The sequence below is a fragment of the Pipistrellus kuhlii genome, unplaced genomic scaffold (assembly GCF_014108245.1).
Source record: "Pipistrellus kuhlii isolate mPipKuh1 unplaced genomic scaffold, mPipKuh1.p scaffold_m20_p_9, whole genome shotgun sequence".
NCBI lineage: Eukaryota > Metazoa > Chordata > Mammalia > Chiroptera > Vespertilionidae > Pipistrellus > Pipistrellus kuhlii.
In genome coordinates this window covers 13731536-13744840 of record NW_023425595.1, presented here as the reverse complement: position 1 = coordinate 13744840, position 13305 = coordinate 13731536, and the positions used below count along the sequence as shown (strand labels likewise).

At 37.2% G+C, this 13305-nt stretch overlaps 2 protein-coding genes across 4 annotated transcripts in view; one reads left to right on the top strand and one right to left on the bottom strand.

Moving 5' to 3' along the window:
• Nucleotides 1-4963, bottom strand: part of IMMP1L (inner mitochondrial membrane peptidase subunit 1) — a 32581-nt gene extending 27618 nt beyond the window's left edge. The window contains exons 1-2 of one of the 3 annotated variants that reach the window (XM_036428582.2): nt 4816-4963; nt 3525-3640 (exon numbers count right to left, since the gene is read on the bottom strand). The gene's annotated coding sequence lies outside the window, so the exon portion shown is untranslated. Of the gene's footprint in view, nt 1-3524; nt 3641-4753 lie in introns of all 3 variants that reach the window. The other 2 variants (XM_036428583.2, XM_036428581.2) reach the window with 2 other exon arrangements.
• Nucleotides 4964-4994: 31 nt separating this feature from the next.
• Nucleotides 4995-13305, top strand: part of ELP4 (elongator acetyltransferase complex subunit 4) — a 158310-nt gene continuing 149999 nt past the window's right edge. The window contains exons 1-2 of the mRNA XM_036428580.2: nt 4995-5255; nt 13075-13110. Of these exons, the coding sequence (XP_036284473.1) occupies nt 5015-5255; nt 13075-13110 (277 nt within the window). The 5' untranslated portion in view covers nt 4995-5014. The remainder of the gene's footprint in view (nt 5256-13074; nt 13111-13305) is intronic.

Below are 13305 nucleotides of genomic sequence, written 5' to 3'. Positions count from 1 at the left end.
ACTTTGTAGCCTTGAGTGGAAGCCTGGGCTGGCCAGAGGATGTGGAAAGCATGGCTTCCTCCATTGCTGGGGAAACCCAAGCCTCTTGCTCACTCTGTGACCACAGACATCTTGGTTGATTTAATTTGCATACTCGCTCTTGATTGGCCGGTGGGCGTGGCAGAGTGGGTATTAATTTGCATCTTACTATTTTATTAGATAGACTAAATGCAAGTAAAACTAATGATGCTACTAAAAGTCAGGGTAGGGGTTATTCTCATGCAGGAAGGTAAATAGTGACTGGAAGGAAACATGCCAGTGTCTTCTAGGGTGCTGATAATGTTCTTTTTCTTTATCTAAGTGCTGATTTCATAGGTTTATTTGGCTTCTGAAAAATTCATTGAGCTGTCTACTTATAATATGTGTACTTTTCTGTATATAGAGCTTTTTTTTAAAAGGCAGTTTTACACACAGATACACAAATGCAGTCAAAATCCTTGTCATAAGAAAATGGGAAAACACTAAGAATTCTGAGACAATTCATTTAAATAATCAAATTTTGAACTCAATAGATTTTGTATATCCTTCCAGATTTTCTTTATGCATATATTTTCTTTATGCTTATATTTGCATAAAGAAAATCTGGGTATACAAAAATCTATTGTATATATTGTATAAATCTATTGTATAAATCTAGATATATTTATATTTTGATTCCCCTCCCTTAACACAAAAAGTAGTTTATAATACATTGTTTGAATTCTGCTCTTTTCAAATAACAATGTATGTTTGAAAACTTCCAAATCTGCACATAGCGAACATCCTTTTTTTAAAGTTGTATAGATAGGCTACAGATCATTTAACAAGTACCATATGGGTAGACATTAAGGGTGTTTCCAATAGTTTGCTACTAAAAAAAAATATATATATATGTATATATATATATATATATATATATATATATGTATATGTATATATACACACACACACACACACACACATATATAATAAAAACTCATATACATATGTTATAAATACACATGCATATATGCAATAAACTCTCACAATTGGTTTTGGGGTTTTATCACTTTGAGCTTCCACCACATACTGATCTCAAATGTATCCTAGAAAAAGCTATGCCTCGCTTTGGGCCTCTCAGATATTTTGTTCATAAGGCAAATTCTGAAATATGTTCTCATTGCAAAAACTTACATTAAGACCTTTATTTTTCCCTAAATGCAAATGTAAAATTTTTTGAGTTAATAAGTTTGAGAAGAAATGAACTGTCAAATTTAAAAACACCTCACTGGTATAGGAAATCATCATAGTGATATCTATTGTCCTGGGATAGTAATTGTCCATCTTCCCCAAATCTTCTGTCATCTAGCAAACACTCTTTACCCTGGTTTTTTTTTAAATTCACATTCAATCCTATTTAATAGAGAGGGAATATGCTAAATGACCCTCATACCATCACAAAGATGGTGGTGCCCACAGCCAATAAGGAGGGAATATGCTAACTGGCTGCCCTGTCCTCAAAGATTGCAGCGCCCACAACCAATAAGAAGGGAATATGTTAACTAACTGCCATGCGCTCAAAGATGGTGGCGCCCAATCCCCTCAGCCCCACTGGGGCACCTGCCTCTGGAGTCCCCCATTCCTCTTAGCCCCCTAGCCACCAGGGCCAGCCTGAAGCACAGGCAAGCCTTGGAAGGCGGCTGCCCAGTCTACTGGGGCTGTCCAAGGCACAGGTAATCAGAGCCAGCCAAGGCTTGTGCTGCTGGCAGTGGCAGCAGCAGAGGTGTGATGGGGTATCGCCTTCCCCTGATTGTCAGGTTGGCTCTCACCCCTAAGGGCGCTCGGACTGTGAGAGGGGGCAGGAGGGGCTGAGGGACCCCACACTCCAGCGCATGAATTTTCATGCACCGGGCCTCTAGTAGTTTATAATTGGGTGAGCAGTCAAATGCATTTCACTTTTAAATGATTGTTTTTCTGAAGCACAATTTTATTTTCTTGGTCTATATTTCAAATTTTTATTGCAATATTTTAATAAGAAACAAGTTAGTACAGTATACATAGTTCTCCATAATCCCAATTAAGAGTAGATTTCACAAGTTTTCCCAATGGCTATTAAAAAAGGACCAGGCTTTTAAAGAGTATAAGATCAGTTATCCTGTTAAATCTTTGCTTAGCTCAATGTTGTTTCTGTCATTTCCTTCTTTTTAAGGGGATGTATGATTACTTCAAAAAAATCTACATTACATCCTGGCAATAATTTTATTCAGGCTGCACTCCAAAATATATAAGATTCTAGCTCAAAAATAGGAAGAAAAACACTTTTTACTCTCACAATTTGAAAACAATTTTGGGAGCATCTATGTATGCATGCAATGTTGAGGTTCATGATAAAGTGGACAGACATGCCGAAACCAGTCTGGCTCAGTGGAGAGCGCGTTGGCCTGCGGACTGAGGGTCCCGGGTTTGATTCCCATCAAGGGCATGTACATTGGTTGTGGGCACATCCCCGATAGGGGGTGTGCAGGAGGCAGCTGTTCGGTGTTTCTCTCTCATCGATGTTTCTAGCTCTCTATCCCTCTCCTTTCCTCTCTGTAAAAAAATCAATAAAATATATTTAAAAAAAAAAAAGTGGACAGACATGACACTTGAGGTCCAACACAATGTCATTCTGTGTAAGAATCATTCACTGTGTGTACTAGAAAACATGAAAGCTGGATTATGGGATAGATATACAAAACAAGTTATTCTTACAGCCTACTGTATGAAATGTAACATAGGGCGACTCACTTAAAATAGACCCTATAATTCCTAATTTAAATTATACTGAAGCTGTTGGAAAACCAACAATACAAAGAATTTAGTTTATTACAAAAAGATAGCAACAACAAGAATTAAATTACAAACATATATATTGACTCATATACAATTTTAGATACCCTCAGAGGTCCATCATCTACAAGCAATGTATGCTGGTTATAATTTTTAGATGTCGTTAAACAGGAAACAGACAATGAAAATCAGAAGCAAGTCTATCAGCATTTTCATCATATTCCAGATATCAACACAATGACAATGGTATTACTCGTTATGACAGAGTTGCTTTTGTCGTATACTATTTTGTGTGTGTGTGTGAATGCAGCCAAGGATTCTCCTCCAACTATCCAGTTCCTTGTCCATCTATTAAGTGCCAACTTTAAAAAATTAGTGTCCAGACGAAGCCGGTTTGGCTCAGTGGTAGAGCATCGGTCTTCGGACTGAAAGGTCCCAGGTTTGATTCCGGTCAAGGGCATGTACATTGGCTGCAGGCATATCCCCAGTAGGGGGTGTGCAAGAGGCAGCTAGTCTATGTTTCTCTCTCATCGACGTTTCTAGCTCTCTATCTCTCTCCCTTCCTCTCTGTAAGAAATCAATAAAATATATATATATTTTTTAAAATTAGTGTCCAGCAGGTAGCAGCATTAGGACATTCATAAAACTTAACTTAAACACGAACCAGACAAGAATAATGAGGAAAAGAGGCCACTTACCATAGGTCTGTTCTACAATACATTCAAAGTTTAAAGTTGTTGCAGAGCTTCCAGCGGGGAAAAAAGCATCTAACGCACCTCAAAGCGTATGTGGGTGACACATGGTTTCAGGATTTCTAAAGCAGAAAATCAAAATTACATTAGTTGAAGGCTTTTCTCAGCCATGTTCTAGTAATAAGGCAAATAAAGCATCACACTATTACCCTTAGAAAATCAAAGGGTAAATAGAGTAGGAGACAAGAGAATAGGGAGTAAAAATAACATGTAAAAAAATCAGTATTTAAGAGCAACAAACAGAACCTGCCAAAGAGTTTTAATGGGTCACTGAGATTTAAAACAATTCAATGGCAAGAACTGCAATGCGGTTTGGTTGTATTTTAAAAGTAGCATACATCACTGTCAAAACCAGTCATAACTTTGTAGTACAGGCATGATTTGGGAAGTCTTTTATAGTTTAAACTTGTCAATCATGAAGGCTTTTAAAAATCACTTACCCACCACACACTCACACACACACACACACAGTTTTAAGAAAAAAATTAAATGGAAAGATGCAGCTCTAAGTTATATTTTCCCCATGCACAAAATTCCTATTCTAATAAGAAAGCTCTCATTTCCACTTCACAAATCACTAGAAAAATAAAGTACATACACATTTCATTTTTATCATTTTTTTGGAAGAATACCTCAAGTATTTTGTTATTTGAAGGTGCCTTAACAGCAAACGACAATTAAATGTGTGAACAAGGTTGTCAGAGTAACACTTGTCATTCATACCACCTATGGGAAGGGTCTCCAAGACTTTCAGAAGCACTCATTAAAATTAACGAAAGCTTGTCACGGGGGCAAGAGAAGCACATGCTGTCATTTGCTCTTTGAATCAGAGGGAAACCAAATCGGTTCAAAGCTCAAGAGTTTTCCCTCCAAGGTCTAAATCCAACCCACCTGTCCCTGACACACTGAGCTCAGATGCTCAGCAAGCAATTCATTAAGGTGAGTTCCGATTCTCAACCATTTAAAAAATAATTAATAATAATAATAATGACTTCAGGTGAAGACAAAGAATTTTCAATCGGATATCCGAAGAGGAAGGGGCGGGGAAATGTTATCTTTCCTCTTTGTGAAAAGTCCCACTGGCAGTTGTTTGCTATATCGCTCCACCAATCGTTTCTGTAATTAAACGTGAACGAAGACATTCAACAGGAGAGCAAAAGTTGTAGATTACCCACCTCTAAGCCCCAAAGAGCCCCGCCAGACTCTCTCACCCAGGACTCAGGTGGGCCTGTCTCACCTGGGTCCCGCAGACGTCCGCCGTCCTCACGTACAGAGCACTTTTCAGCAAAACGCCTTGCTATTGGTTGACTTGAGGCGGAACTCCCGCTTCTATTGGCTACGAGAGCCTCCAGGAGGCGGGAGTTTGGGGCTGTCTCTGACAGGCCCGTTACTCGCGTTCCCAGAGTTCCTATTGGGTCTACGCGGGAAGCGCCAAGATGGCGGCAGTGGGGAGCAGCGGCCACGGCGCCTGGAGTCCCGGGTCCGCGGCGGCGGCGGCGGCGGCGGCGGCGGCGGCCAGCAAACACAGCGTCACCAGCTTCCAGAGAAGGAGTCCTAGAGCCAGCGGCGCCGAGAGCGGCGGCTCCCGACTGGTGTCCATCGCAGGCACACGACCGTCGGTGCGGAACGGGCAGCTGCTGGTATCAACCGGGCTCCCAGCCCTGGACCAGCTCTTAGGTCGGTTCAGAACGGAGATCTTAGGCTCGACCGAGGGAACACAAGGGAGGGGACTTGTTGGGGGGGGACTCTCCTGACCCCACGTCTCTGTGGAGAGAGAGACTGGTCTGATAGAGATGGAGGGAGCAGTGGTTGCAGGGAGACCCCTAAATGCTGTTACCTAGACCTGCCCTCATGCTCTCCACTTTTTACTCGGGCTCCTGCCCCCCAGCCTTGTGCTCGATTGCGATCGGATCCCTCCGTGCTGTTTCCTTGGTGAAGGGAGATTTCTCATGTTTGGAGACAGGTTGGCCGTCCTCTCTAGGATCCCCTCCAGGTCTCTTGAGTTTATCCTAACGCCATCCTCAGATTAGTTCATGGTTTGGGTTAGCCTGCCAAAGTTAGCATCGTAGTGAGAGAGAGGCTGCATTAGAAAAATACTTTAAAAAAAAAAAAAAAAATTTAACCTCCCGTCTTTCACCGCCAGGCTGCTCATCTCCCGGTTCTCAATCTTTAAACAAACCACGATGGCTTTAAAAGAATGGATTAAAGGTTTATGTAGATGCCAAGTAGTTCCCTACACAGCCTGTCCTTGAAACTGACAAGTCATGCCCGTATCTGCTGCGTTAAATACACGTATTATATTTTTGTTAGATTTTTTTCTCTCTATTAACTCATTTGAACGAGTAAAAGAAGGGCAGTTCTTAAGGCGTTCCTTAATAATCTCTGGAACCGTTCATGACAAGCCTGCCCTGAATATGTTTGTTTTGTAACCCTGACACTGAAAGGATTGACCCGATTACATTGGTAGGACAGAACTGCTGTGTTAAGAAAGGTTGTAAATTAGTTAATTCCTAAATGAATGCTGCTTCATTAAAAGAAGATTTATGTTTGTATGTCATGACTTTTTAATAGGATGTGATGTGTGGCCAGTTAAATCTTGTACAGTTTCATAAAATTCTAGAAATGCCATTGCTTGTCCTTGTACTGCACTTGACATTTTTCTCTGTTGTAATCCCCTCATCCTTAGTTCCTAGCCCCATCCTGCAAGGTTTAATGTAAAAGGAAAGTGTCAAGTTAAGCAACCTGTGAGAAAGGATATGGTTTTTTGCCTCTGTTATTTCATATCCTAAACTGGGTCTTGGTTATTTCTACATAAGTCTAAGTATTTTTACTTAATTTGTTTCAAGTCTGTTGCCTTCCTAAATTGCATGGTACTTAAACAAAAATGATTCAGAATATCTAGTGAGCAAGTTTTTATATCTCACCTTTTTTTTTTTTTTTTAACCCTGGCAACCTTACTTGGGTGTGATCCTATAGTTGAACTTAAAACTTGGAAGCTGTTTTCAAATTTTAAGTTTAAATATAGGATCTCACCAAGTGTGTTTTTATATATATAAATATATGTTATAAGTGATTATATTATTAATTCAATTGGGATATATAATTTTTACTCGATCCTGAAACTCCAAACAAAAAGGTCACATTTCTGATGTTGTATCTTGAGTTGCTCATTAGAGGAACAAAATGTGCCTCGCCCAGTTCTGTCACTTGGTAGATTCTCAACAAGTTATTGATTGAAAAAATAATGTGTAAGAAAACAAAACAAACAAACAAAAAAACCCAGCAAAGAACCTGGACAAGAACTTCTGAAACATGTAAGATGAAGCTCAAAAAACAGACTTAGAAATGAAGTTACATGAACAGAGCCAGGAAACCATTGCAGCCTGGGCTGATCTTTAGGCTCCAGATTTAGTGCTCTGCAAATGCATTTCAAATTTTTGAGAACTCTTTTCAAGTGGATTTAACCATTTATTGAACCTGAGACTAGTGATTTAACTCTAGTCCCTGGAAGCACCCCACCAAGAAGGTAACTCAAGGCAACTTCCTCATGTGTTTCTACAATGATATAACCTTGAACTCTAATTTCAAAATTTTCCAGATATGCTTGAGGATGGGGACTCTAGTATTTGACTGTAACAAGCTTATGCTAAAAAGTAGTGTTCCTTAAGATGATTGAAATGAGTATCGGTTTTTAGATATTTTGAAATATTTTTTATGTGTGTATAGTTAATTCTCAATGTACAAAGGAACAGAAGAAGTTGTTATAGGAATTACTACATTTGGAATAATAATATGTGCAGAAGTATATTTTGTATTTTCATGTTCTATTTGTATGCCTCTGTGGAGCAAACCCATTACATTTGTTTTTCATTAAAACATTATTTGAAAGTGAAACATTTGGCTGCTAATGTGTATATACATAGGTATAAGCAATTCAGATTATGTTGTTTCTCACATGTTATTTGACTGGGATTCTGACAAGCGTAATATGACCATATTGTGACAAAATGTAATGATAGTAGGATGCTTTATCAGGATCATGAAACTATACTGTGACATTGTATTGTTGCCTAAATATATTCAGTAATTACTTGGTAACAAGTAAATACTGTATTGTTATTGCCATACGGTACAGCAATATTTTACGGTTGCCACTGTGACATCATTGTTTTAAGCATAGATGCAAAATATACTTAAAATACTAATGAAGAAATATGCTCATATAGGCTAATTAAGTAATATTCTCAAACTTCCATTGCTTACTCCAAAAGCAAAATGTTTCATACATTTGAGAATTCCTTATATATGCATCTTTTAAACATGATTTAATGATACTAAATATTTTTGTTCTGTCAACTGAATTTTATTGTTTTACTGATAGACATTTCCCAACTGGGCTACACATAAATTTTTCAGGTTCTGAGATTTTCTAATCTAGTTCTCAACCCTACCCTTTCAGGAAATTTGTTGTTTTTTTGTGATACTATATGTAAATATTCCATTTTTCTTTTCCAGAACATCCAAAGAGAGGTAATAGTAGGTAACAGATTCTAGCAGAATTTATTTTATCCTAGCATATAAAATGTAGTCCATTTGAGAGCCGTATTATTGAGTCTGTAGGAACTATTCCCCAGCCTCATTTTTCAAAAAGATACTTGAAGGAAAGGTGACTTCAAGCTTGACTGGGCTAACTTCTTTGCTGTTTAGGAATTATTACATTTTGACTGTCAGGTGAATGACAGATAGGAATTAGGGGTAAATAATAATCCAGGAAGAGTATTCCAAAGAAGTGTGATGTAGCTGCCATTTTCAACACTGATGTCAAAAAATAAATACTAGTGGGCTTATTTCCTTTGCTCCACTATATCAATCTAGAGTCTAGACTGTGGGAGATGTTCATTGAGTTTGGACTCAATAAAATAATCCTGGTTATGATATTTTAGCAACTAAAAGCTGTAACTTGTTCCTTTTTTTTTTTAAGTATATATATATATATATATAATACTGTTGTTGATTTTTTTACAGAGAGGAAGGGAGAGGGATAGAGAGTTAGAAACATCCATCAGTTGCCTCCTGCACTCCCCCTACTGGGGATGTGCCTGCAACAAAGGTACATGCCCTTGACCTGAATTGAACCTGGGACCCTTCAGTCCACAGACCAACACTCTATCACTGAGCCAAACCGGTTTAGGCAGCTTGTTCCTTTTTTAATGTAAAATTGTTTCATGTGATCTAATCAATATAACCATTGTCACTGTTCATAGCTTTTTCTATTTTGAATCCTATATTTGCCCAGCCAATAATTGTTATAATAAAGAGTTGTCAGGATGTCTTAAACTCCTCAAGAGAGAGAAGAAAAAGTAGATTTTATTATAAATGAAGTAACTGCAATTTAATATGAGGTGTGACATTAAATATTTTATTGCTATGAACTAAGAAAAGGATATGTACTTGTTTTTAACATTGCATTTTCTCTAAAATGCCTTTCTATTCTTTTAAGCAAAACTTATTTAATAGAGAGCACTTAAAAGGACTTGTTTAGTTCACTGTTTTTTTTCTGGGTGTTTTTCCTTTCCCTTTTATTTTCTCTTAACTTTGAAAAGGGAGATACCATTGTTGTTAAATAAGGGATCACTTCTGGGCCCTCATGTTGTAATATATTAACTTGATGTTATTTAACCAAAATTTATAGCTTAATTAATTATTTGTTTTGGGAAGTGTGAGGATTGGATATTCTTTCTTTAAAATAATATTGATATATATTGTAACTTCACACCAATAATCCTTTCCCTCGTATTTTAAAAATCATTAGGAAAATGGCACTTAATCACAAGATCTTAAATTTTCTTTAATGTTTTCTAAAGCATTAGATTTTTTCAGTTTTAAGATAAAATGTGTCATTTTTAAATATAAAATCTTGATGAAATTAATACATTAAAATATCATGCTTGCAAACTCATGTAATCTTAAATGTGGGTATGATATTTTACTGCCTGTGTTTTTAATAAGCTGGAGATAAATATACTTCTTAAAAAGGTCTAGAAGTAAAACCAAGTGTTTATTTGCCTATAGACTTAGAAAGTATCTTTATATTTCTACAAGATACAATTAAAAGAAGACCATTTTATTTCATTGTATGTTTTATAAAGATACTATAATTGCTCACTTACCTGTCAAACATTTTAGGGATTACTGATTTTAAAAGATCTATTAAAAGCTAGCTTTGGTTGAATATATTGTCAAGCTTTCAAATTTTTGGTGGGAACATAACTACAAACTTATTCAAACTTTATTTTGGCAAGCTGCAGTGGCTTAGTGGTTGAGCACTGAACTATGAACCAATTCCTGGTCAGGGTGGGCTTGGTCCTCAGGGAGGGGTATTTAGGAGGCAGCCAATCAATGATTCTCTCCCATCATTGATGTCTATCATCCCCTCTTCCTTCTTTGGAACCAATAAAAGTATTTTTAAAAACTCTTAAGATAAGCTAGAACTTCAGCATATCAAATGAGGTATATCAAAATACCTTATACATGGTTATTTTGGGAAAATTTGAGGTCTGCCACACTAAAATTTGGAAGACTAGATAAACTGACACTGAGTGTGTGTATAAGTACATCATATGCATAGAATAAAAGCTTGAATCAAAATCACCAATCATTACTAGAGCTAATCTTAATTTGAGTAGTTAATTTACATAATAAAAAAATTACTTTTATAAGAAGTCTTGGTGGGATATTAATTTGGTTGATAAAAGTCATTGAAATGTCCCCATTCTGTGATGTTTTAAGTAATGCTGAACTTTCCAAAGATTATAATTTTAATGTACATGAGATTTTTTAAATGAGGGGTGTTTTTTGAATTATCAGGAACAGTAGCTTGTATCTTCTTATAGAAAATTACTCCATAGCATAGTCATTTACTGTTACGGTGATCATCTATATATGTAACCTACACTGAGTGGCCAGATTATTATGATCTCTGAACGCATAATAATCTGGCCACTCAGTGTACTTATGTGTAAGGGAAATCTTGCAAATCTTGATATGTCAAGGGACCAGGAGATAGTGGCCCCCAGCCTCTGGCTAGTAAGTCCTCTGCTGCTTTCTGCCTACCCACAATGCAGTTCTTATACATGGAAAAACCTTATTTTAAAACCCCAACTCTGTGGTCAGTCTACACTGAGAGGCCAGATTACGTATTATGCTTTCAGAAATCATAATAATCTGGCCACTCAAAATATTTGTGTTTTGAGGCCCGGAGCATGGGTGGGTTTTGGCCAGCCTGGCCAGGGGAAAAAGGACATGGGCAGTTAGTTGGCTGGCCGGCCTGAACTCCTGGTCCAGGGGGCAATTTACATATTAGCCTTTTATTATATAGGATATGCACTGAGTGGCCAGATTATTATGTGTTCAGAGATCATAATAATCTGGCCACTCAGTGTATATAATAGAGAAATATGCTAATTAACTGGGATGTCATAACGGGCCAACTGAACAGGAGGAGGTTGTGGGTGCAGCGTTGGGGGTGGGGTAGGGGCCTTCACCTCCCTGTGCTAGAGGTGGGCCTGATCAGCAGCGACTGCAGCTGCTCCAAGGGCGGGAGAGGGAGGCAGGGCCAGACCAGCAGTGACCCAGTTGCTGCAGGCCCGGGGAGCGAGGCAGGGCAGGACCAGCAACTGGAGGGTAGGCAGCGCCACACGATTTCAAATCGCACACTAGGCTCCTAGTCTTTTATAAAGCAACAATGTATTTTCAGTGATTTGTTCTAATCAGAAAATAATAGCCAGAATGGCAAGGGTAGCTCTTACTGAGTACCTCTCTGAACCAGAAACCTGAGCTACGTATCACTTCGTTTAATTGGGAAACTATTCCTTGATCTGTTCTTATCATCTCACTGTGAAAAACATTCACAAAGTATCTTTAATTCTCTAAGTATTTCTTTACATGAAGCCTGGAACTTTTGTATAAATTCCTAACTTGAGAAGATGTGAATGTAAATTTATCTCAACAGGAAAGTTGAGATAAATTTAAATCCTTCCTATGAGATATTGGTTAAGGAAAGAAAGGCAACTATCTTTTTATAGTTCCCACTTAAGACTAGACCACTAGATTTGAGTGACCCCGAAACATATTTTATTTTGTGTGTTGTTATTTTTTACCTTTTTACCGAATTTATTGGGATGATAATTGGTTTAAAAAATGATATAGACTTTAGGTATACATCATCTATATATTCTATTGTGTGTTCCCCACCCCAAATCAAGTCTCCTTGCATCACCATTTATCCCCTCTACTAGAGGCTGATGCATGACATTCGTGCACTTATTTGGGGGGGGTGGGGGGAGAGGGTTCTCTCAGCCGGCCTGCGCCCTGTTGGGGCAGGCCTAAGTCAGCAGTCGGACATCCCTCAGGGGGCCCTTAGTGTTGTTGCTGCAGAGGCGAGAGAGGCTCCCACCATCCTTGTGCTTGCCAGCTATGAGCCTAGCTTCTCTGGTTGAGAGCCGCTCTCCCTGTGGGAGCACACTGACCACCAGGGGGCAGCTCCTGCATTGAGGATCTGCCCCCTGGTGATCAGTGAACCCCATAAGGACCAGTCATTCCACTGTTCAGTCAATTTGCACATTAGCCTTTTATTATATAGGATACCCTCTTCTACCTCCCCTAACCCCTGAGAAGTTTCTTTTTAAATTATACTTTAAGTACATGCCATATTTTTATTTTTAAGTAACCTTGTGTTTGCAACATTAATTACAAATAATACTTTACAACTGTTTTGATAACAAAATAGTAATTGAATGTTCTATTTTTTAGTTTAGTTCTAGTTTCCTAAAACTTGATTTTAAATTTATTTTTTTATTAATCTTATTTGAGTTATATGTTCATCATCATATTATCCTAATTCAAATACTTAACATTTTCTAGTTATATTGAAATTTTATTTTGTGATTGTGACTTTTTTGTTTGAAATGACAAATAAAATATTTATTTTAAATCCTAAATATATTTACAGAATGTCCAGACTTTGTGTATATTATTCATAATGAAAAAAGAATCTGTTTTAATTATCAGAATTTTTTTTCTCCAAGGATTATTAAATATGAAGATAAATATTAAAGTGAAATTTCTTTTCTTTGGTAGTTAAGCTACTGTGCACATTTAGGTCTTGGTTATTGAGTTAATTTATTAACAAGTGCTAAATATAACATTATTGAAATGCTTAACCACTGTTATGTTAAATGCTGCATGGCCCTATCAAGAAAATGGAGGATAGTACGGTATACTGTGAAATTAATTGTAATGTGTAGTGAGTAATTACATATAATATGTAATTATTTCATAATAGCACCTTAAGCAAAGTATTGCAAAAGTGATTAAAATGTTGTTTTCAACAGCAATTTTAAAGTTATTGGAAATCTGTCCTTGGTAAAGTCTAACTTGTATGCTAAAAGTAATGTGAAATCGTAGATTAATTTTCTTATTTTTTTTTTATTTCCAGGTGGAGGTTTGGCTGTTGGAACAGTTCTTCTTATTGGTTAGTATAGCATACATAATTCTACTTTCTGGTCAATTATCTATTGTGCATAATGATTATATGGGTTTTCTTATTCTGAAATTAAATATTTGACTGTCTGCAGCAGTTAAGGAATATTAAAGAAAAATTGTCTTAAGTTTTAATTTAAATTCAAACTTTGATCTGAACTTGAAATAAATTAGGCAAGCATATCTG